At 39.1% G+C, this 25,766-nt stretch overlaps 1 protein-coding gene across 5 annotated transcripts; it reads right to left on the bottom strand.

Annotated features, from left to right (window-relative positions):
- Positions 1-1,475: 1,475 nt before the first annotated feature.
- LOC105020234 (monocarboxylate transporter 2) lies at positions 1,476-25,408 on the bottom strand. 5 transcript variants are annotated; one of them, XM_010887083.5, is made up of 7 exons: positions 25,158-25,408; positions 14,293-14,435; positions 13,695-13,767; positions 12,521-12,772; positions 6,827-6,970; positions 5,496-6,302; positions 1,476-4,995 (listed from the first exon to the last, which is right to left on the bottom strand). In XM_010887083.5, the coding sequence occupies exons 4-7, from the start codon at positions 12,735-12,737 to the stop codon at positions 4,730-4,732; spliced, it is 1,434 nt and encodes a 477-aa protein (XP_010885385.1). In that variant the 5' UTR covers positions 12,738-12,772; positions 13,695-13,767; positions 14,293-14,435; positions 25,158-25,408; the 3' UTR covers positions 1,476-4,729. The 5 variants fall into 5 exon arrangements, with proteins under 5 accessions (XP_010885385.1, XP_010885384.1, XP_010885389.1 ...); XM_010887082.5 differs by lacking the exon at positions 14,293-14,435; XM_010887087.4 differs by lacking the exons at positions 14,293-14,435; positions 25,158-25,408 and adding an exon at positions 22,358-22,447.
- Positions 25,409-25,766: the final 358 nt, after the last annotated feature.

Below are 25,766 nucleotides of genomic sequence, written 5' to 3'. Positions count from 1 at the left end.
AAAGTAGAATAAAATAGTGTACATTATTATTTTCAACAAATTGGGAGATATATAAAAAAAAAAACATATTTTCACTTTGTCATCATGGGGTGTAGTGTGTAGATTTTCAGGCAAATATTCAGCTCCTAAAATGGCACGATTTGTGTATCACTGGCTTGGTTCCTGATAACAAAATCCAAGGGTAGGTTCTCAAATTGTGCAGAATATATCTGTGGAAGATTGGAATGATTTGTACTTTAATTTCGCCAAATTACTTTCATGAAATATATAACTCTTGCAAATACTGTCATATAGTAGATGATTTTCATGTGAAATGCAGTGTTTCATTGGTTGCATAAACATATAAACAATGCTGTTGTGGATTTAGACACATTTTTGTGATTTTATATAGTCAATTGAATATAGTCAATTAAATCTTAATTCTAGTAAAATCCTTACTTGCATTGTGAATGGATTTTGCTAATCCACTGCTCATTGGGGTCAAATAAGGCACTGTAACTTGATCATTGATCATATTACTTCAATGCTGTAATGTTAATGTCAGCGTTAGCCTCATAGTACGCCAGTGCCCTTCTGTATATATAAATAATCTGAAGTTCATTAAGGTTTTCTTTTAATCCCCTATGTTAATATCTGTAAATGTATCAGTAGTAAATGATTAATACTAATAGATGTTTTTTCCATGCCAACAATGTCCATTGCTCCATTAAGCTGTGCTTTTTGAAAAAGAGCTTTTTAGCACTTTTAGTTAATGATGAATTTATAAATACAGCATCTTGTCACTGGTCGTGTATGAGTCATAATTAAGGTACAGTGTAGCCTGTGGATTAATCAGATAAGGATTATTTTCCTTCCAATACAATTAATGTCATGTTATGACACAACCTAAGTCGATTATATTATGTACACAGATTCAGCAAATCTACAGGATTCCTCCATTAAAAACATAAACTCTAACGAGAGTCACAGTCTTATCCCAGTAGTCAACATTTTCATTAGCTAGAATACAAACATGTTTTAATGCTAAAAACATCAAAAGCAACCAACATTTTTTAAAATAGGAACATTTATTGAAAGTTCTTCTGATGTAACAGAGCCTGAATATCTGCTTTTATTTACACCTATTTCGCATTTGTATTCTGTTCTGATTATCCTGAAGAGATTAATATTTACCAAAAGGTTTATCAAAAAGTTCAGTTTTGCAGTCATACGACAATATAATGCATAATCCTTCATACAGAGGAGCAAAGAATATTTGATAAGGCTAATGGTGCATAATTGTTATTCAGTTGACCCTAATAAAAATATATTAATAATAGTTGTCTGTAACATGTTAACTTCCTTTTGGTCTTTAAATACAGCAATATACGACTAACTTCATTACGATACATTTAAAGTAAAATAAAATACACATATTACATTATATCACATTGTCTTAACTTTGTTATGTACAGAATGACCTGAATAGACTCATGGTAGGTGTGCAATGCGAATAGAGAAGTATTTTATTTCTTATACAGTATCAGTCATAATTGTGGCACAAATCAAAGTTAAAGCCTCTTGAGTCTATTGTGTTGAGTTGGAATAAAGAGTAGACTACCAGTGAAAGAATTGCAATCATATTCGTTATGTTTCTGTCACAATAACATAACAGGATACATTGTATTGAAAGGAAATAAACAGTTAAATACGTGGTTGGTAATTATAACAACAGCAGAACACATAACACAGTTTAGCTAATTCCAACTGTCTGTCATGACAATAAGCACACTAAGCTTTTCTTGATTTACAAATATCATGTGATTACACAAAACACATACTCAAATCATACTCATTCTACACATGGTTGAAAATGGAAACAAACATGATTTTACTCAATACCAGTCGCAACTCCCTTCAAACAGCTTTAGCACAGATGCACTTTCAGTGTTTATTAAGTATTATCGACCGGGTGGTTTGAATCCTGAATGGTGATTGGCTGATAGGAATGCTGTATGTAACCAATAGGGTTTCTAGGGGTGTGGTATATCGCCAGTATACCGCGTCTAAGAGTTGTTCTTATGCTCAAAGCATCACAGAATGCCTAGACACAGTGCTTAGCTGTGGTATATTTGCGATATATCAAACCCCCCCCCCCAGATTACTTATTGCTCTTATTAACTGGTAACCAACGCAATTAGAGCCGTAAAAAGTGATAAGATGTCATACCCATGGTATACGTTCTCATATCACACACCTTGCGCTTTGTGGTTTCAAAATCTACATTTTGAAATGATGACAGGCTGTGAAAATTACTACACTTACTTTTGAAACTACCCTTATTTCATAAAAATTAAAAGACACCAGATATAATTCTATTACAAAAATTCTAAAGGGAAAAATATATTCTCACGATACAGCCACCACTGAGAATGTGTCATTCTAACAGGCCAGCTAGTGATGGTTAAATTTGGTCTAAGACCAGTAGGGGTCAGTGGTATTTGATATACACAAATTATTGCACGGTCCCTCCTTTAAGAACTGCTAGTCCACGAGGCAGACCCGATGTTCTAGTCCATGAGCCAGACCCAAACATTATGTCTGCCTTGTGGACTAGCAGTTCTTATACAGTAGGAGGAACTGTGCAATCATTTATGTATGTTACCACTCTCAATGTCAATGACTTTTACAAAGAAACCATAATAACATTTGAACTTAAAAAAAATAATAATAATAACTTTAGACAAACATTATACGTTTCACATAACGGTATGGTTTAGAAACAGCCAAAGTTGGTCTATTAAAATGTTGGAACCGTCGTCATGGAATTCCATAGGGCAGCTCTGTTTTCTGGATGAAAGAGGCACCAACGATGCACACACACATCTACATTTTCTCATATCTACAGAAAGTGTGTCTGGCGGATTGCTGTGAATCTAGCCATCCTATGGGAAAAAATAATTGGATGGAAGATTAAAAAAGAATCATAACTCAAAGCTACAATTGGGAGCCCTGAAGAAGGAATAGGAAAAACACCCCAAGTGAGTCCTACTGCCCCACCTGGTTCATGGACTAGTGCAAACTGACCCGTGCTGTCAGTGACTGGATATAGCCCTGAAGCCCACAAGCAAGAAAAGCAGGACTAAGTGTGACACAATGTTATCCGGCCCACAGTCAAGTCAAAATGTACTACACACAACAAAATCATGATATAAAATATACTTCCCATGTAGGAAATGTTAGTAGGCTGCACAAAGATTGGGATGTTAAGCAAACTAAAGCAATCTTACAATGCATTGATCTGTTTTCATATGTTTATGTGTTGAGCTAATTAACCAACATACAACATGACTTCTTGATACATGATAGGAATTACATACAATTCTTGATTTTCTCACTGGAATAATATTGTACCAGTGGAGATCTATTGCACAATAAAACACATTGCATACAACATACATCATTTGTTAAGTGTGTTAATCGCTTGAACATTAGTTTTGCTCAAATTATTATTCAACATACTGATTATTTTTACATACGTTTTGGAATTTAATTTTGACTAATTTCTGTGTTGCAATGAAAGCGATATTTAGTGATGCCCTACTTTGAATTGTGAATCAGTACAGTAGATAGTTTTTTTAACACTGTTTATTCATTTGGTAAAACAAATTGCCGACAACATTCTTCAAGCAAACAGTATGCATAGAATGACCTTCACTGCAGTTAGAGTTGAACAGAGTACAGTTGAAAATAATAAGGTCACTCAAGAAGCTGGTTAACTTTTTACAAAATGCATGTTAGTTTATTACATTTAAAAGAAAAAGTATATGTTATAGACACTTTCATAAGGCAATGTATCATTGGTGAAACAGCTACTCTCAGAAATGACCATTGAATACCCAAAGGAATATCCCTGTATATATTTACGTACATCAATACAATGGCTTGGTATAGGTATTGCTTATGGGTTCTGTATTTGGTATGAACGAGTAATTTGCACATTTCTAGATGATTTGGTCTTGAATATCAAGCATTCTTAATGTTCCTGAAAATAAATACAAAAGTATATTCAAACGTATTAAAATCGATTTAATTGCATTTGTTTAATTGTTGGTTTGGATAAAGTAGTGCAGTATATACTGACTCCATGTGCAATGTGCAGTAATTCATAATACAGTGTTCTTTTTTCCTATTTGAAGCATGGCAGCATGTGCAGGTTTAGCTAACAAATACAAAGGACACAGTGAGCTTAACAGCAGTATAATATACAGGCACCAGAATCACTAAGACAAACCCATCGTTGTCTGTTCATGTAGTACATGTTAATATGTCTCTTGCCATTAAACCACTACTGACAGATTCTGTGTACTTGTACGCCAACTCCCGACACAGGAAGCCGGTAAAAACATACCTGTTTTGATTGGACCGTTGATTCGGGGTGCTGGTTTGGTAGGTATAGTGGCCCAGGCTATTTGAGGGGCCTTGTGGCCTCCTAACTTGCATGCCGAATGCCCTCAGACTATTCTGATGTTTAAGTAGTAGTCACCGCCGTTACCCTCTTCATGGAGCACTCTGCCCCGCAGCACTCCTGGGACGTAGTCGTCCGTGTTACTTTGGCAGTGAGTTTCTCTGAAGCAGAGGGGCCTCAGCGGAGGGGTCCTACGTGGAGCTCAGCCTGCAGTTTGAAACCGGCAGAGGGAGGTGTGAGGGCGGCAGTGGAGGGGTGGGTGGTTGGTGGGACGGACCCGGGCTAGATGTTGGTTTCCCTCTGCATGGCGTCCCCATCTTTGGGGCTGTCTACCAGGTCCTGTGAGGCCTGGGCCTCCCAGTCGGGATCCTTCTGGTCCGGGTCTTCCGTCTCAGTTCGTTTGTACATCTCCTCTTGCTTTCGCTCCTTTGCCAGGAGTCGGTAGTTGACGAAGTTGCCAATGAACAGCCAAATACTGGCTAGGATGACCACAGCACCACAGCAGAAATACATGTACTTGTAGTTTTTCGTGATGTCCACCAATTTACCTGTAAATAAGAACATAGAAATGATTTTGACTGACTGATTTCTAAGATCTGTCATGTTGCTTTTTTCAGTATTTTCAAATACAGCTCCGGAAAAAATTAAGAGACCACTGCACCTGTTCCTCACTCAGAACTTTCCTTTTCAACTTTTTTAGAAAGGATAGAAAAAGGTGCAGTGGTCTCTTAATTTTTTCCAGAGATTTTCACGTTTTCAGTTATTTCTATCTGAAAGAGGACATTTTGAAATAAATTAACAAACAAACAGTCAACAAGCAATAATCACAGAATGAGCTTTCCTTTTAGGTTATTGTAATTACACACAAATATGCACATATTATAGCAATTCTTAAACTGATAGACATTATCACTTTGATAAATTAATGATTATGAAGCAATGGCATTTCTTTAAAAATGTAATTGAGGGACTTAAAAGTATTAATTTCACAGCTTCAAAAGAAAACAGTGCATCCACATTTTCTGAAGTTGAGGTTTCGGTGGCATACCTGCAAGCGGTGGACCAATGAGGACAGGGCAGCACTCCACGATGGTGGTGAGTCCCACAGCGCTGGAGAACCTCTGGGCCCCCACAAGGTCCATCAGTGTCTCAAACAGCACTGAGCTGACCATGCCGAATGCAAAACCAAAGAAGATGGCGTACACCACCAGGCCGGTGTAGCTCTCCACCAGGGGGCAGAGGCAGTGGCACACCCCGTTGTAAAGCACGGCAAAGCTGAAAAAGTACTGGATCCTGGGTCGAATCCACTTAGAGTTGGCCAGGAGTCCCATGGAGGGCCGGGCGAACATGTCCACAAAGGCCAGGATGGAGAGCAGGAAGGCGGCCGAGTACTCGTCCACGCCTAGGTCTTTGGCGTAGGCTGTCAGGAACACAATGGGCGCAAAAAAGCCCAAGAACATAATGACATTGCCCGACAGGTAGATTAGGAAACCGCGATGTTTGAAAAGCGACAGGTCAATGAACTTGTTGACAGTCCCCAAGCAAGTTGCCTTCTCCTTCTTGGTGATGGTTTTCACAACAACTATCTCCTCGTCCTTCTTGATCTTGCCTGGTGGTGGCCCCAAGGGCCTCATGAGGGAACCAGCCACGCAGCAGTTGAGCAGTATGCCCCCCAGGATAAGGAAGCTGCCCCGCCAGCCGAAGGAATTAAACAGGTATTGGTTGAAAGGGGCAAGGCTGCTCAGGAACACTGGGCTGCCTGCCATGGCAAGACCGTTAGCAATGGGACGCTTCTTGAAGAAGTACTTGCCAATCATAGTCAAAGCTGGCTGGAGGTTAAAGGCTAGGCCCAGGCCTTTGTGAGGAAAGATGGTTAAAAGGATTTAGAGTATTGAAAATAATAATTCAGGCATATTCATGTGACAGTGAGCATTTGGTATACATTGAAAACAATCTATTGTCATTTGTTCGAAGTAGGTAGGCTGTGGTTATTTATATGAATCTAGCCTGACTACTGTTTTATCTGTACTGCAAGGCCGGAACTCTAAACGGGAGGCTTTTCTGAACTATCCAAACCTTTCTTATCAATTTCAAACCATACTTCAATCAGAGAGAAATATAAAAGAATATGTCTAAAACAATTTAACAATAGAAAAGTATACATTGGTCATGGATTAAGTCTCTTTTTTAACAATGTCTGGTCACAAAGGATAAATAAAATTAGGTTAAGATGCACTTGCTATAGTGTTTTACTATGACTTTTATGGTTCACATACAACATGGAATATTCAAAGAAAAGCATATAATAGTCACTTAAAGAGGTTCACGCTACAATTAAATTAATTCTGAATGGGACTGAATGTATTTCAACCGACTTACCGCCGATCAAGCCAATGCAAACATAAAGCTCCACCACACTGTTGCAGAAGGAGGCGGATATCAACCCGACAGAAGACAGTAATCCCCCCATGATCATTACGGGTCTGCAGCCATATGTGTTCACCAGAATACTGCTTATGGGGCCTGGAAAATAAACAAATAAGATACTAGAAACATGTTCTTTTATCCATGCCAAACATTCAGCCTTTTATGGACTACTGTAATATAGGGTAGTGATTACTCAACGATTTAAGCTTGTTAGTGTTGAAAGACTGTGTGAATCTCCTGCTCTCTGGAAATAGAAGTACTAAGATACTGGCAAACATCACATGATATCATGGTGTGTGATGCAGCAAGGAGAGAAGTATAATGTTTACCTTAAAGTAATAGTTTACTTAGAGCTATAATTTAGTATTGTGTTCATTAGTCATTATTCCAATAACTGTAATAAAAAATTTAAAAAAGGATCAGCAGTCAGGTTTTCAAGAAATAGCCCTACAATGTACGTATAAAGCAAAGCATTTTCTCAGTAGTCAAACAAAATCCTATCTTATTTTCCAGGTTTGCTATAGTCAGTAATAAATGCAAAGTTGGATTAACAAGACCAGTGACAGAGTTTGCAAGTGAGAGCTTGGACATAAGTCAGCATATAGACAACAGGTGGTACTGAGCACTGAGCTGAGGGCCTAACTGAGCTGAGAGTTAGTCAAGCGGAACGAGTCAGAATCGATCAGCCCCGTCAAGCATCATTGACACACTGGGTAAAGGTTTAAACTGAGCTGTAGTTGGACACGCAATGGGCCTCTGTTTCATAAGCTCTCATAGCACACCTGCCACACTTATGTAAAAGAAAGAATAATATGACATCAAGTTAAGAAATTGGTCTTCTTCAGATGATGAACGCGCATGACCTGATTTGAATTGGTCTGGTTTGTGCTCTGCCCCATACAAAGCATCACCAGATGTATTTACTAAAGGTTGTAAGCGCCACGCTCCACTAAAGAGATTTTTCTTTATGTAAAAAGTAGCACAGACTGACAACACATACTTTCTAGTGATCAGGCCTTGGTCCCATAAACCGTTTATCCATGAACATGCGTTCTTTTTTATTCTCATTTGTGTTGAGTGGGACCTACAGTACCATGTATCACTCAACATTTCCAGTTCCTCATTACCTTCAATAAAGGCTTGGCTTGTCTCACAATGTCTTCTTAACGTCATAAAACACATGACCACATGCAGAACAGATTGTTAGCAGATTTTGCTAAGAAGTGGGTGGAGCCGTGTTATTGAACCCTGTGAATGGTCATTGATAGTGCATCTGACGGGTCTAAACAATGCCTTTATAATTTGACCTGTATCAAATGTTCTAAATGTTATTGTTGAGGAAAACTTTATACCGTGTATTTCTAAGTAATGTTAACTTTGACCTCTGGTCTCCATTTATTGACTCCGTAATCTCATGCCACAATTTCCACTTTCATGGAACTGATTTTAAACTAAAGAAAGCTTTAATTGAATAAGAAATGATCAAAGAGGAATGAAAGACGGGTCCTTTTTTTATAATAATCCCATTAGCAAGCCAAAGATGTACCATATCTGTGCCGTACTTGGGGAGCAGTGCTATTTGAAAAGCAGGTTGGGGAAGAAGTCACCTGACTTAATTTGCTATGCGTGATTATTTATTTTTTTCCAACCTTGTGGAGACTAGCCATCCTCTTTTGCATACAGAGCACTTATGATTAATCTCCTGAGCCTGGTGGTGAAACTTGCATATGCCAAGTGGTGGGAGCCCTTGAGCTTTCATATTACCTAATTTCAAAAAGGTTTAAAACCTCACTGTAAGACACATTGTGATATTAAATACTGCGTATTCATGTAGATGGCCAGTAGCCCAATCCTGTCTGCTTTTAAACAGGATGTGCTATAAATATAATGAGGTACAGTAATATTGGTACCCGTCACTATCCACTACATTGGAGACAAGTGTGCACTTGCATAATACTGTATATTATTTTTAGCAATCTAATCGTATAAGGACTACCTTTTGAATGTGTTCTCTGCCAACAATTGAAATATTGCTAATATTCTATGGTTGAGTGCTTTCCTGGTGCTTGTAAGTAAAATTTCATTGGTGTAAACAACTGGACAATTTAGCTTACCAACAAAAAATATTATGGTTATATTAAGGACCTTAAGCATAAATAAGGAAGTTTGTAATTTATATGAATAGAACTCAAAGGTAGAAAGCCAACTATGCAGGAGAGTGGTTCTTTCAATCCAAACTTCACTCACTCTTGTTACAGAAGCACAAATATAAATACGGGTTGAGATAAGTATATATATTTTCAGATCTATTTTCAGCTAGTGTTAATCTAGTGTTAAAGTGGTAATTTCAGGAATCGTTGTTAGAGATGTTTAAGACTAGGCAAAAGCACTGTTGGATACAGTATTTATTTTAAGAGCAGCGTAGCGTATATACAACCATGACACACAAAGCCCATATATGCATGGAATAAGAGTAATGTGCTTTTGGTACCTGTAAAATTGGTATTTTACCAGCATAAAATATGTCATAAAAACCAAGCATAGCCTCCCCTCTTCTCAACGAAGGCTGTTTTTGTGATTCCAGTCAAAATTGCTAATACAGTCATGGCAAAAAATATTGTTTTCTTTCTAGAAAACCGTTAATTCAAAAATATTTTTGATCCACTTATTTATTTTTATGGTTTGCAAAATGGCCTGGACAATAATTCAAGTACTTTGGAATTGAGCTCACCTGTGGTAAATTGCAAGTCCTTAAAATAGTTTTGACCATGAGTATTTAGGGTTTGGGTCATAACACTACTTGGACTTAAATGTTAAGTATTTAAGTTTAATCAAAAGTTGGAGAAGAGCAAAACAGTGAGTGGACCTCCCCATTTTAATCTAGGCTATATTATCAGGAGGCATTAGAGGTCCATACTGTATGTTCAACAAGAAACTAGATATGAGATGATCCTGACTTTCATCCTATTTAGAAATAGTTTTCCGTAACAATTGCTTGTTATTCGTTTCATATGATCAGACCCAGATCCTGGCTCTCATCAGATCCTAGGTCTCTGGGCTTTGATGATAAAAGCTGATTTAAAAACAATGTAATGCAGCATCATCCCTGTCATCATTGGTTGTAAAAACATAAGACACCTCCTGCAAGCAATTACTCTTCTGCTTGCCCTAAGATTTCCCATTACGTTTGGGTCGGTAAAATAGAGGCCTCCTTGTTCCTTAAGAATGCATACCGAAACTGTAATGACACAGTTCAGCTGGTGATATTTTGTCCAGAAAATTTGGTTATTGTACAAACTCATGTGCTTGGCTGCAAGGAGGTTCGGCTGTGCTTGACTGTCAACAGAGGCTGTAACGGAACAGTACGTAGCCATGAGGCCTAGCATAGACCAAGGTCAGCTCTCCCTCTGTGTGGATTAGTGACATTAATTCAGCACTGACACACGCACGCAGCCTCCAGATTAGCACGTCACGGCGGAGCGACAACCAGCCAGGATATAATGGACATGGGAGGGAAGAAAGACCGGCACACCAGCACGGTGCAGTAGGCTACATATGTATAACTTAAGCAACTTGTTCCATAATATTGTTTGGGCTCTTTGTAATAGTTTAGTACCAATTGCAATACACACCATTACAACATTTTGGTACATGTTAATAGTTTAGTAGATGTTCTCATGAACAGTTTCTTAACAGTAATGAGTGCATACATTTTGGAAAGGTACCGTGTAGGAATCAATCTGAAACACTGCCGTCGCAAGCACCACGCTCCACTAAACTGAGCCACACGAGACACCTCTGGGAAAATAGACATGTGACATCCAGGACTCATCAGTTTTCTGCATTTGTGTCTCATTTTTAGAATGTATGGGGAATCATAAAGAGGGGAGCGACTGACCACATAGGATTTCAAGGTTAAGATCAACTGGGTGTACTGCAGGCAATGTTTTCAGAAAGCATGTAGGGTAGAACTTTGTGGTCAATACACGTGGATAAATCCCTTTTTAGAGGAACACAATCATAGTAATAACCGCACGAAAGTGACAAGCTGATTTTTTCATTTTGTCAAATGAAATACTTTAAATAGCTTTAATTTGATAGCCTGCATATGCGCATGTTGGTGTAACACAACCATTAGTCTTTGTGATGTCTTTCGTGCATCTGCTTAGCTAGCGAACGCCGCCATTACATGGCCTACAATGTGACATGGGACCTCTGTGGGAGCAGCACTTTCTGCCTATCTTCACCCCGTACCATCTTTGCTGCTGTCTTATCAGTTGGGTACTTTATGGATGACCTCTGAACTCATGGTGTAGGTTGCAGTTGATTCAACGGCACAGGTTGGAGATGGTGTGAAAATAACAGGTGCGTCGTTAAACAGCCAATCTCCTGTCTCTTCCAAGGGGATGAACAAACCCTATAATCAGCACTTAGATTGGGGTAAATATTTGTTGATGCATGATTTTATTTCACCATATTATTCACCTCCTGTTCAACATTGGGATGAAAAGGTTTGTCGCTCCTAACCAGATACTGCATAGGCACATAATACCTGTTCTCCACAATGCCAGTTTTCCATTCTGAAAATGAAGAATGCATTAAACACTGAAAGGACAATAGCTTTATCAGCCCACAGCTGGTGACAACACATAAGACAGGGAGCAGGTGTTTAATGAGTAGCTGATGAAGCTCTGTTCTCCACTTTGCTTAGAGATCAATATGAATGAATTACACTAAACATTTTAATCAGGGGCAAGTGCCTTTGCCACGTATATGGAATGGTTTTGGGTGTCTGGCTCTCCATGGTGATCACTGTCCCTGTCATCACAACAAGGATCTAGGACACAAACACATTTGACAGCAAGAACTAGAAATGACAGAATGGCATCAGCAAACAGATGGTCAGCGTGGGGCACTGTCATGCAAGTTGTGTACTACGTAAACTAATAGAGAGGAGTAGAAATCATACGGAGAGGGAGAACGTGTGATGCATGTTTACTTTAATAAGCTGATGCAAATAAGCTCTTTTATGCAAATCCAGCGTCATTGATTCCCATAGGACAAGGAGACAGAATCGGCATCAACCATACTGCTTGTTTTCACACTATTCATTCGACCAGGAAATCAGCGGTATTTGCGTATGGGACGGCACTTCCTCCACTTCTGCCTTCCTCAACCTCGGTTCAGCTAGCTGATGCACAACCCACCTGAGGAATTTTTCTAGAGCGCAATAAGTGGAAGAAATCCCTACCTAGCTAGTGAAACTGGGCCGATGTTGACTGCCCCTGGGACATCTGGGCCACATGTCTATAGGTCCAGCTACAATCCTCAGATCAAAACAAATGACTCATTTAATTAGTTCCTATCAAAAACTGGTGTTATTTCTTTCTAAAAATAAATCCAGTTGGAACCTTATTCATTGTCCAGCTGTGCTTAGAGGTGGCAGAATGATATGTAAATTAAGTCAAGGTCAGACATATCTGTTGATACCTCCGTCACACCTCCATTTTGCTGATCTCCACATAAACATGTAGCTTGTTTAAACTGACTTGAATCCGTGCGTCAATTCAAGGTCAGAACACATAGTGGGGAAATTGCTAGTTGGACAACAGCATATTAAACAGCAGCGTTTTGTTTTGTTCTTACCTCCAGCATACATGACAGCCAACATGATGGAGGAGATCCACGCTATCTGGCTGTAGGAGCAGTCAAAAACCTTCTGGATGTCCTTGAAGTAGACAGTGATGGCCTTGGGGAAGGCGTAGGAAAAGCCAATGGAGATAAAGGATCCTATCACCACGGCCCAGCCCCAGCCCCCATCTGGGGGGGTTACAGCTGGGGGGCCTGTGGCAGGAGGTGGCATCTCTGGCCTGGCTGGCTCTCAGGGCTCTGTGTTTACTGGATGGGGAGGAAGGAGAGGGTAGTATTGTGAAATGATGAAGAGTAAAATGCACATCTGACTACGTAACATTATCTGTGGTCCCTCTCATTTGGCCCGACACCTCAAGGCTACAGTGGTTCTTTCTGGAGAAAAGTGATGTGAATTGTAGCTTACACCGATACCACATTGACAATGGTACCTTTTAAGTCTGCGGCATACAGCTAATCTGGAAAATCAGTTTCTAACAGATTGAGTGCATGTCCTTTTTGTCATTGAAATTCTTTGAACGCGTGGTCAGATGACCTGATCTCCGCTCCTGAATGAGTGCACACACACCAACAGAGAGTTAATGACCCTTGTTGAGTCTCTACCGTGTGCCAGACCAGCCCTTGCCCCACCCACTCTTCACCTTGAGCCTGGCCCCTTCCACTCCTCCCCCTACGGCCATTCTCCTTACAGAAGGTAATAGAGTCATGGCAACAAGGTTGTGAGGAGAGTTGGTGACTTTTTTTTTTGACAAAGCACAGCCAACCACATAGTACTTCCACCAAAAAAAGACACTATGCCCACCTTGTAAATTGTTTGAAATGTCAGGAGCAGACATTACTTTATTTCAGCCATACAATGTATAACCATTGATGATTCATATTCAAGTTTGGCTTTGTACTGTAGTTTATGGACAACTTCCAAACATTATCTAAAATGAAACTAATCCCATATAGATACATTGTCATAACACAACCATGAAACTCTTGAAGAAAACAAATATGTTTATTAAGGCATTTCAGCATCACAAGTAAAGGCTTATTGAAATAGGATTATCACAGTTTAACAAAACATGCTCAGCCGTAACTATGGACAATGCAGGGGTATGACATGGCATTGATTATGTGGGTATGAAGACTGAAAGTGTATACATCTGGACTGGAGTGGACATACGCTGTGGTGTGTTTGTCCTCTGGGGGTTGGGTGAGGGGGGTTTCCAGTTATTGTTGCTCCATCCAGATAAGATCTGTGTGGGGAGATTATCATGTTAAGTCAAATGACTTGCAAACACAAATTGAAGAACAGACTTGAGTCCTATCCAGTGTAATGAGTTAGTTTAAGTCCAAGGCAGATGGAAAGGGTGGAAATGGAAGAGGTTTTCCAAATGAGCCTCCTGGCACAGGGAAAATGTGTCCGAGAGGGCCATCCAGCCCTCATCCTTGCATGCATTGTCAAATGCACTTCATTGGGTTTGCAGATCTGAGGGCCCACGAGAGAACACACATTGGGGAGAGTTCTGAAACTGCTCTGGGTGTAGGAAGCGTTTTGCACTAATAGCTTGCCTAAAAGTACCCCAGAGATTCAATACCTAAGAGAAGCCTTACAACTGCTACGTCTGGGAACAGGTTTGCTCAATTGGCGTTCTTGCAAGTTCACTAAAGAAAGCACACCAGAGAGAAACATTTCCAATGCAATGAATGAGATGCAAGTTTCTCTCAGTTAGCAAACTTGATAGCTCAGAAAACTAAACATAATTGGTGGCGTGCCATACCCCTGCTCTGAATGTAGGAAGCTTCTTTCTCCCGTCGAGAATCTGAAGGTGCACCTGAGAGTATACATACTCTAGGGTGAAACCTTCCCAGTGTGGTTTCTGTTGTAAATGTTTTATTCAATTAGGAAACTTGAAAGTTCATGCTGAAAGACAAAAAAGGAAAGATTCAAATTGTGTCTAATTAAGCAATATGGCATTATGGCATATTGTGTATGGCCAGTATACCATGGCTGAGCTGTTCATAGGCGCCTGTACACAGCACTTAGCTGAGATGCCTTAATGCTGCTATGAAACAGTAACTAATGCAATTAGAGCAATCAAATATGATGTCATACCCATGGTATGCCGTATACGGATTTGAACCACCAGATTTATTATAAGGAATAAGTGCACAGAAAATACATAAATGGAAAATAAAGGAAATAGATCATTGGGTTATCTGAATTAGGAAACCTTAATCATGCTAATACAAAAAGAGAAGGGGTGTTATATCCCTTTAAATACTTGCATTAAGCATCACCATTTACCTTTTAATGATTATGGGCTGGAATATTCAGACAACGTACTACATCATCTAATATCACCATAATAACACAGCATATTCAAATTTGCATGACAACCTCTACATGTAACAAAAAATATTTAAAAAAATAATGGAGTATAGGGAACATGGCTTTTTATTGAACAATATTTAACTAATTCTTGCCTTACATGAACAAACACTTCACTTGACCCCTCCCGTCTACATCTAGCAGTGACTATGCAAACAGCTACTTCACTGAGTGGAACTGTGCTTATTACGGCTGAGTGGTGTGGATGTTTCATCAAGATGAATACACTAACTGAATACACTAACAGTAACTCTGGACTAGACCATCAGCTGAAAGACCTAGATGGTAAATGTTGTCCGATCTTTAACAAGTTTTATTGAAAAGCAAACAGCACCTCAACATTCATTTTTCTCAAGCTTCTCCTTTCTCCTCATAACATTATCACAGGCTCTGTGTAGAGTGTTTGTCCTCTGTTTGAAATGTACCGGCTAGCTGAAACCTAGGGATGGGCAGATGCTTTCACAGCCAGAGATAACCTACCACAGTACCGCCCAAAAGGGATGTGTCCCGTCTAAGCCAATCACAAGACACGGCAGTTAACTGTCCTTACCCATTGTTGAAACGGAGTGAACAGTAAGCCAACCCTAGGCTTTCCATGTCCTATTCAAAAATCGCCTGTTACCTTAAACTTCAGGGAAGGCTATATAAACAGTGGAATGTAGATGCAGGACACCTGCCAATAAAACAACGACAAACGAACCAGATCATGTAGCACAATGTGCGGGTGGCCTACGTGCCAGTGCGTGTGTGCATATTGTGCGCGTGTGTGTTGACAGTGGGGCAGGGCTGCATTTTCTTTTGTAAACCACAAGGCTCCTTCCTCCAAGGTCGAAACGATGGGATAGCTTGGCAGGCTGCCGAAAGTCTGCTCTCTGACAGCCATGGCTGAGGTAAAATGATCCTGTGCTGACTGAGGGGACCTGTGTTTCACTTCTGGACTTGTGTGTGTGTGTTCTGTTTCACGTGAGCTAGCTACATTCAGTAACAATAGCACCTGATCCAGGCCAGGCCAAGGTGTGTTCCTTGCATGACTGCCTATAGGCCACATGACAAGCAAACATGGCGTTTTTGCGTGTATGGCTACACACAACAGGATTATGTGGGATAGAGTGTGAAGAGCGATGGAAATGGATATGCAACCCACTCTGAGTTATCTTGGATCAACTTTTTCCAAAACCATTTAGGTAGATATAAAGCCACTTAGAGGCTGGCTGCAGTTTTGAGCTGTTTGACTGACTTTGGTAATTGTGTTTGTTTTAGAAAGACCCGCTACTAAAACTGTTATGGTCATAGAGGGGATAGTTAGTCATTAATAAAAAAAAAACATTTACGGTGGCTCCATTTGACCTACGCTACCGTTCAAAAGTTTAGGGTCACTTAGAAATGTCCTATTCAAAATGAGTTTGAATATTAAATAGAGCAAAATAAATAGGAAATATAGTAATTGACAAGGTTAGAAATAATTATATTGGATTGAAATAAGAATTGTGTCCTTCAAACTTCAAACTGCTTTCATCAAAGATTCCTCCATTTGCAGCAATGACAGCCTTGCAGACCTTTGGCATTCTAGTTTGTTTAGATAATCTGAAGAGATTTCACCCCACGCGTCCTGAAGTACCTCCTACAAGTTAGATTGGCTTGATGGGCACTTCTCACGTACCATACGGTCAAGCTGCTCCCTGTTCAATAGTTCAATAGGGTTGAGATCCGGTGACTGTGCTGGCCACTCCATTATAGACAAAATACCAGCAGACTGCTTCTTCCCTAAATAGATCTTGCATAGTTTTGAGCTGTGCTTTGGGTCATTGTCCTGTTGTAGGAGGAAATTGGCACCAATCAAGCGCCGTCCACAGGGTATGGCATGGCATAATAAAATAGAGTGATAACCTTCCTTCTTCAAGATCACTTTAACCCTGTATAAATCTTCCACTTTACCACCATCAAAGCACCCCCAGACCATTACAATCCCTCCACCATACTTGATAGATGCTGTAAAGCACTCCTCCAGCATCTTTTCATTTTGGTCTATGTCTGATGTGGTCTTCATCTTTGTGATCCTAACACCTAAAACTTAGATTTGTCTGTCCATAACACTTTTTTCCTATCTTCCTCTGTCCAGTTTCTGTGTTGTTTTGCTCATCTTAATCTTTTCTTTTTATTGAACAGTCTGAAAGATGTCTTTTTCTTTGCAACACTGCCTAGAATTCGCCTCTTCACTGTTGACATTGAGACTGGTGCTTTGCAGGTACTATTTAATGAAGCTGTCAGTTGAGGACTTGTGGGGCATCTGTTTCACAAACTAGACACTCTAATGTTTTTGTCCTCTTGTTCAGTTGTGCACCAGGGCCTCCCACTCATATTTCTATTCTGGTTAGAGCCAGGATGCGCTGTTTTGTGGAGTAGTACATCTTCAGTTTTATGACATCTTCATGTCTTCACTGTATTTCAGATCAATTTGTTGTAATTTTAATGGACAAAACATTTTTCTTTCTAAAACAAGAATATTTCTAAGCGACCCCAAACTTTTGAATGGTAGTGTACATGTGTAAATGAAAAACAAACTATGCCAATGTTTCTTAAGTGTCTTTGCACTGGTTTATGAATGGCATCCAGGTACTACAATGTCACTAATGTCACTGAGCAGTTGTCTGATTTGTAGCAGTTATAGGACACAGTTACAGGCCACAGGCATAGGCCACAGCTATAAGCCAAAGCTATAAGCCACAGGTGCAGGCCTAAAGTATAGGCAACATCTACAGAACACAGCTACAGGCCACAAGTGTAGGCAACATCTACAGAACACAGCTACAGGCCACAGCTATAGGCCCCACAAATCTTGAGTCATCTTAAATTAAACTAACAAGATTCAAGCCAAATATTTCATTATTATTGTCATCGTATACTTCCTGGTTATGGTGCTTGAATATCCTTAGGGATAGGCAGTTGGAAGCGATGAGAAGAAAATAGATATGACAAACAATGAGAATATGAGTGCTCTAAAACCAGTTTGTCAGCAAGAAGCTGTTTCATTAACCATTGCCATATTTGTAGCCAAACTGCAAATGCACAGACTAAAGAGGTTCTTCTGATACAACACGATTTCCATAATAGTTTGACTTGATGCCTCTTTCTTTTTTTTATTATACCACTACGTTTATGTTTCCCCAAAACATTAATTCCGGCTACTGAAGTAGAAAACTTCCATGACCAAGACATGCTTGGAGGATTAAGGTCATAGTGGCCAAGGAAAACGGACATGGGTTTATCAAATTGTACCTAGCATAATAAGAATGTTTTCCTCACTTTACTACCACAACATAATGAGACCTGTTAATGTAGTAGGCTGAACAACAAAGCCAACTCTTCCAACATAAATTTAAACAAACTTAATCTCTGAATGCATTACCATTGAGGACTTAACATGTCAAAAGTGTAAGCCAGGGTGGTATTGAATCAGGGTGCAGCATTTTCAATGACAGGCACCTTCAGGAGTTGACCTTAACTTTGTTAGCATACCTTTTTGAGGACATTTCTTCTTTTTCCACAGTTATGTATGAATACAAGTACCTAAATGTTTTTCTTAGTTCAGAGTCTTGATTCAACCACTAATATAACAGTACACAACCTGTGTGATAAACTAGCAGAACATTTTGATGCCGTTTTTGGCTAGCAATACTCACTACTTTAAGACAAGCATGGGGACTCATTTTAACATGTCAATTAATGTCAGATTGGTTTAGTTAATCTCTGTTTTGATGTTTGGCTAGAATAAGCCTGGAAAATGTTTGCTAAATAGAGATTAGCAAATGATCATTATTCTACTGACATTTTGATATCATGTTATTGCTATATATAGCCGTGAAATGAGGACCTTGTTGTAGTCTTAAAGACCAGAAGTCAACAGAAGGCAGGCAGGTAGTATAGATGTAGGTACATTTATTTACACAGCACAGGTGATGTCTGTGAAAAACGCAGCCTCCCCATTCAGCAACCTAACAGAAGGAGTCACTAAGACGGCCCAGTAAAAGAGGCATCTTTGTGTATACACACATCTCAGCTCTGTAAGACTAGTTGTCAGGGGTCTTTTTTGTGTGAAAATAATCAGTAGGTGTTTGACAGCCTTTTTGTGGTAGTTTCTGTGTCCTGTACACCTTGTTAGTAGTGGTTAGAGAAGCGGACATGTGTACAATAGGTCCCAAGTTTGTATCTCCTCACAGGCGAAGCGAACTACGCATTATTAATTATTCTGTATAGATTAAACTTCGCTGGCTAAAACCTCCAGTGCCTACATTATAGTAAGACTGAAATAAGACAGTTTACGGTTATTTTGCGACTGTTTCGGGTGGATTTTCGAAGCACGCATTCGTGCATGCGTTTTGGGTCAGGATAGACACGTTATAGTGAGCCTAAAACTGTATACGGTTATACTGTGACTGTTTCTGGCATGGAAACATTCATCTTCAGTCTCTTGAGCAATTGCTCAATTCTTATGATTATTCCTATGAAGTTAGTAGATACTAGTAAGCCTATTACTGGCTAATAAGCTGTTTAAACTGCCAGTGGCAAAAGCTAAAAGTTCATAGATGCTATTTGTGGTGGAGGTAAACTTAATAAGAAACATCAATTAGTTATCTTTGCCTTTATTGATAGTTATTGTATCAATGTCATTCACGAATTAAAGAAAAAAGTATGTTGTTAAGCCATTAAAGACAAAAATACGCTCTTATGCCATGAAATGAAATAGCTTTGGCAGACTCGCTAGCAATTGCTCAATTCCTATGACTAGTCCAGTAAGTTAGTAGATACTAGTAAGCCTATAGGTGGCAAAAGCTAACAGTTCATAGACACTATTTGTGGTGGAGGAAAACTTAGTAAGAAACGTTAGTCAGTTTAACTGTATCAATATCATTCACGAATGGCCAATTAACTGTTAAAACGGCCAGTGGCATGAGATAGACACAAGTGGCTGTACTGACACCCCTAGAACTTAGAGCTCTGTGGTGTAGTGGTTAGCGACACATCCTTTCACATGGGCAACGCGGGTTTGAATATCAAGAGGGCAATACTTTATATTGCGGGCAGGCTGAACTAGGATTGCCTGTTTTCTTATTTTTAAATGAATGGATTTATTGAAGTGAACATTTAAAACAACTTGATGTAAAGTGTTACCAGATTCAGTACATTTCACTCCTACGTTTTGTTAAAATGCCTGGGTGGTGAATAATTTTTATCCAAGGGGAGGTGCCCACAACTTCACCACACACACATAGCAGGTTAAGACATGTCTAATTAGTTTTAATACCTTTTATAAAATAGGCATTGAGCAGTGCCTGCGCCTAGTCGGTGGGTGCAATTCATTTCGATCATTCACCTGCCACGTAGTTGGCACTTTTACAATTTGGAAGCTTTCTATAACTCTTTTGCATCAGAGGGTGACCTATATTAGTTATTATATAGCTAAGTGGAGATTTCTTTAAGTGGAGATGGCAGTAGTTCCAGTGGCAAAAATCACCCTATTAATCAATGCAAAGAATTTTCTGCACAGTCCACACCTAAATAATGTTACAGGAAAACTGCTACAAATTCTGTGTGGAGGATTCTTCGGCATTCTTGTGGGACAGTCTAAGTATAAAGTAGTCATCCACAGGTATAGTTTGCACTGGCATGGATGGGGCCATCTAATTGGTATCTTCCTTAGGGTTTTGTGATTTGAGGCCAGTATGGAGGTACTCATCAAGCAACAGGAGTAGGGCGGTGCCATACAGTTAGGTTAGAAGATTGCTGTCTAGGCTGGACAAGCATTCATTGTCACACTACAAAAAGTAGTGACACTACCATTGGTGGAAACATGAATTTATCCTCTAATAATGCAAAAATTAATTATTTGGGAGATTTTGTTTCCACGAGTGTGAAACAAAATACATTTTTTATACAGATTTTAAGTGTAGCTACAGGAATTTGGCACAAAAAAAATTGTGCACCAAAATATTAGCATGTGGTGCAGACATGCCATGTTTTCATGCAAACCTCTGATTCATGGTATGTCCTATCATTTTGACAATATATTCCTAGTTTTTCCTAGTAATATCGGCTACGGTTATCACTGACTGCTAAGAATGTGTAAATTCAGCTTTATTCTTAAAAATCTTTATCGTTTGTTATTTGGAGCTGATTGTTATAGGCCCTATGACGACACTGTACGTGTTTGTACTTACACATACTAGAGTACCTCTCAAATGTCTTGCTAAAGAACTTTAACCTATCCACGTGAGCTGGTTTTCATTGATTGGATTGCACTCTGTGAACATGCGTAAGTAACAGCATAAATTCTCACCCTGTCACGACACCACAATGTATCTAGTGTAATAGTTCCGCCACGTGAACATCAAACAGTCCATCCATAACTGGAGAAAATCATTTTAAAAGAACGTTTGACCGAACATGAACTCTCTCATGACTTTTAATAAGCTACGGTCGAGAAGACTGCTCACAGAGGATTATAGTCTGAGCTCCCTCCATGTTTACTACTACAGCACATGGGATTGGAACACTGGACGCAGCGCCTAAACCCTGTTGCTACTAAAGGCCTCTTGTGATAGGAAAAGGGCATACGGACTTATGGTATGGTATGCAACCTAATTTATAGCAGACAGGAGTGAACATATTATACAATATACTTCAAAGACATTTGTGTGCCTGGTACTGTACTTTAGGAAATTGTTTCATACTGGTCCTTGCATGCACATCAAGAGCAACAATACTGCACAACGGTAACAGCATAACATATTGTAGCACTTCTGTAATGTATACACGCACAACATTAATCACAGCAGTAGCTTTGTAATGTCAACACCCAAACATGTTTGGAAGTAACTGTAACACCCAAGGGCCAAAACCTCTGCGGCCTCAATAGTATTGAAGGCTTTGAAACATTGCCTTTCAAGAATGGGATTGCAATGAAGACAAAGGACCTGTGTGTAATCTGGAGGTCACTGCTGGATTTCGTAACATGCTACAAACACTACTGTAAATTCACAAAAAACATCTACGGCACAAAATTTAAAAACATTAGGGCAATGATTTGCCTCGATAAACAAGGATATTAAATGGTTTATTACAGTCGTAAAGAATTATTATTATCGTATTGCTAAATAAATAAGTATAGTGGTTGTCAAACCACAGCCACTCTACTTAAAATACATATTTTGTTTATGTAAAGGCTAAAATAAAGACAGACCTTTTTCACCTTTAATACAATCTTGTAACCAACAATTATGGATAATTTCTCAAAACTATACATTAAAAAAATTATGGAAATGCCTTGGATGCATAAGTGCACACCACAAAAAGTAATACTTGTGTGGAAGCACCTTTGTTTGGATAACAGCAGTAAATCTGTCTGATTAGGTCTCTATTAACACAGCACGTCTGTATTATGTAATTTTATCACCTACTTTTCGTTGCAAAACAGTTCAGGCTCAGTAAAACTGCCGAGCACCTCCTGTACACAGCCCTCTTTAGGTCAGTCATCAGATTTTCAACAAGACTGAGACTTGGGCTATGACTGTGTGGGTGAAAGAAAACTGCTGACCCACACACAAATACTGCCTAGGGTGTTTTTATGAAGATGTGATATTAAAATGGAATCCCAAAGAACTTGATATCACAGAATTTGGAAATAAATAAAACGGAATTGGCCAAACAATAGTGCAGGATTGTCTGACAGGAACTATGTACTCCCTGCATATGTCAACCGTTGTGTGTATTATACACAAGGTGGAAAGTAGAATGTGCAAAAATTGCTGTTCCAAATGTGTAAAGCTGGTAGAAACTTATCCAAACAGACTGTAATTGCACCCAGAGGTGCCTCTACCAAATATTCCCTAAAAGGGCTGAATACTTATGCAATCAATTAATTTCTGTTTTGTATTTGTTAACCATTTATTAATAAATATAAAAGTCGCATTTTGTCGATTACGTTTTTCACATTATGGAGTTTTTGTGTGTTCATCAGTGGCCAAATCCATTCACAATAAAAAGTCCAAGGTGAATAAATACTTTTGTTAGTCACTGTACATATCAATCATTTGTAGGATTATTGCACTGTGGCTGTATGCATACTTCTGTGATTTTATCAATATTAAGGCGGGGTTTGCTCTCTTCCTAGGTTCATGCAAGAATGGCTGAAAAACCTGTTCATTTATGACACTGACATCCATTTCAGCAGATAACACATTACTCTAGTAGATGCAATCGATAGTATATAGACAAAGTGAAATCGAAATCGAACTTAAATCATATTTAAAAAGCATAGCTACGTGTTTTACATAATTGCTAGCTATATATCTCAATAGGTACTGTAGATTCTAAGTCTATAATATCCATATAGGCATTACATGAATGCCACAGCTATTGAAAGGAATGATGTTACTTGCCATCTTGTACCTGATAAAACTGTCCAAATGCCATTAGTAAATACATATATTTATATTTGAACCCATTTGAATATGTGTGGTTTAATATTACCATGTAATATCACTTGCAAATAATTAAGGACAGCTATGATTACGCATGTTTAAAATGCCCCTTTAAATGTGAACACAGTTACAACACCCATGATAAAGTGTGTGCACACATGGATTTGACAGTTTTAATTTTGTATTATTTCTCCAAAATATTATCCAATTGTTTTCCATTTAAATATTGTTGGTTCTGAGATTCTATTAAAGATTCTGTTATTTTGACATTGTGGAAATATCATTAAAAAGACTGCAAAAGCAGATCAGGGTATTGACTGCTGGGCCTTTACACATATTAAAGGACAATTAGTAAAATGCGGAATATAAGATGCATGTCACTGCTTGTGTTAGTCATACTAAAACAAGAGGATAAACCACCCCCCTTGTGAGATTGATTTCCCCTCTATGAAATGTATTTCTCTCTGTGGGGTTTAGACGTCAAATGCATGAGAAAGGACTGTGGACATGAGTCAGCAAAGCTCAAAAGCATGTATTATTTACTACTATAGGGGACTAGAGCAGTAGTTAGTCCACATGCTTCAATTGAGATTTGAATTGTTTATACAAACCCATCTGGTCCATTCTCTGGAGCACAAGCTCAATCCATTTCTGTTAACTTGAAGTGGAGGGAGTAGTCCCTACTTGGTTGGTGATCTGCAATGTCAAAAGTACTCAATCCTACAGAGCAAGAACCAACCTACTCCTTCTCAAATAGACCTACAAAAGTAATAAACTGGGAGGAAAACTAAAACTCCTGAGATACATACCTAATTCATAATCAATGTGCAGTTATTGCACATCCCATTTCATGAATCATTATTCTTTGGATCATTGTCTCCACATCTTTCTACAATGCAAGCCATATAGTGTCCCATTCAACAATTCCATTACCAAGCAGTCCTATTTCACCATTCCATTACCCAGCAGACAAACTTATCAAGTCTTTTCAAGTCAATTTAAGGGGAAAAATAGATCAAAATGTCACTGAGGGGTGATGTTTAAAGCTAACCAGCTGACACAGAGAGTGGAACATCCTTTAGTTCTGCCAATCCTGCTTACGGAAAAACCTCCTGATCAAATCCTTAGATAATAATAGACTGGTGGGATATATGCTGTGTCTGTCTTTATATCCACCCATTTATGTATTGTAGCTGTATCATGAAAATGAATCGAGACGCATAAACTGAACAGAGATGTGACATTTAATTCATTATCAGGGATGACTCAAAACTATGATGCAATATAAGCGCGTGTAGATCTTCATCCATGTGATCAAATATTCATTGTGCTTGCGGTCGCAGCTTTGCTGATACAAACCGGATGGAACCAGACAAATATATTCTATACGTCAGGCCTACATAATAATAATAAAATATCCAGACTATTCTCAATAGCATCTATTTCAGATTAATAATCTATTATAGTCATCATTCTTGAAATAATGGGTTGAGTAGGTAACTGCGGCTAGTCTACATTACAAATTTAAGTGGCTGCCACATTGATTATGCCCCATATATTGGTATTTAAATCTGACAGAAAATGTATGTTCATCTTTACTGTTTGTTTTATAAAGCACGAGCGTCATAAATATTTGCCTCGTTAGACAAGAAGCTGTCTAAATACCAAAGCAGTGTTTAATTGTAGGAGGAAAAAAATGCGCCTGGACGCACTGGCAGCTGATAGGAGTTATAAACATTATTCTATCTCTCATATCTTTCAGTAAATCGCGTATTACCTTTGCGAATACAGGCGCGGTCTATCCCCAAATGCGGTTGTTGGTCGCTGACCTTGTCAGTGTTGCGGGAAGATGGGGTTGTATTCTATTTGAATTCGCATACCGAAAAGCTAATCTGACGTAGCAAGTAACGTTGAAAGTGGGCGGTCCTGCTGCTACTTTTGCTATTCTGGACCACGTAGCATAGAGCGCCTGAGACAAGTGTCCGGCCAACCAGAGCTTTAAGTTTAAAGCGAGCTGGTTTGAGTTCCAGTGAATTCATCCCGGCATACGAGTAGAAGGAAAATTATGCGTTTGAATGAAGCTTTTCATTCTTATAGAAACCAAGAGTGGTAAAGCTTCATGTGCCTCCACAGGAGAACACTACTTGCGTTGTGCGCCCATTCAACATTTCAAAACAAGCTTTAAGTAGGTCAACCGATTTATCCCAGGGATTAATTTAAACAGTCACGTAAAGCCTTCCATATCATGAGAGAGTAGTGTATAAGGCTTGTTCTGTAATAGTAAATCATTCCTTAGGCCAAAACAGAGGGTACAGGACCTGGGACAGCCCAGTAGTAAAGTAACTAAGTATTAGGAATATCAGTCAAAATACCCTGGTGGACCATG

This window comes from Esox lucius, chromosome 23 (genome assembly GCF_011004845.1).
Source record: "Esox lucius isolate fEsoLuc1 chromosome 23, fEsoLuc1.pri, whole genome shotgun sequence".
Lineage (NCBI taxonomy): Eukaryota > Metazoa > Chordata > Actinopteri > Esociformes > Esocidae > Esox > Esox lucius.
This window is presented reverse-complemented; position numbering and strand designations above follow the sequence as displayed.

Excerpts from the sequence above, each read along its gene's own strand:
- LOC105020234 (XM_010887083.5), bottom strand. The coding sequence starts at position 12,737 with ATGCCACCTCCTGCCACAGGCCCCCCAGCTGTAACCCCCCCAGATGGG. Across the intron at positions 6,971-12,520 it reads GGCTGTCATGTATGCTGGAG|GCCCCATAAGCAGTATTCTG; the intron begins GTAAGAACAAAA and ends TTTATTTTCCAG. Across the intron at positions 6,303-6,826 it reads TTGCATTGGCTTGATCGGCG|GCCTGGGCCTAGCCTTTAAC; the intron begins GTAAGTCGGTTG and ends TTCCTCACAAAG.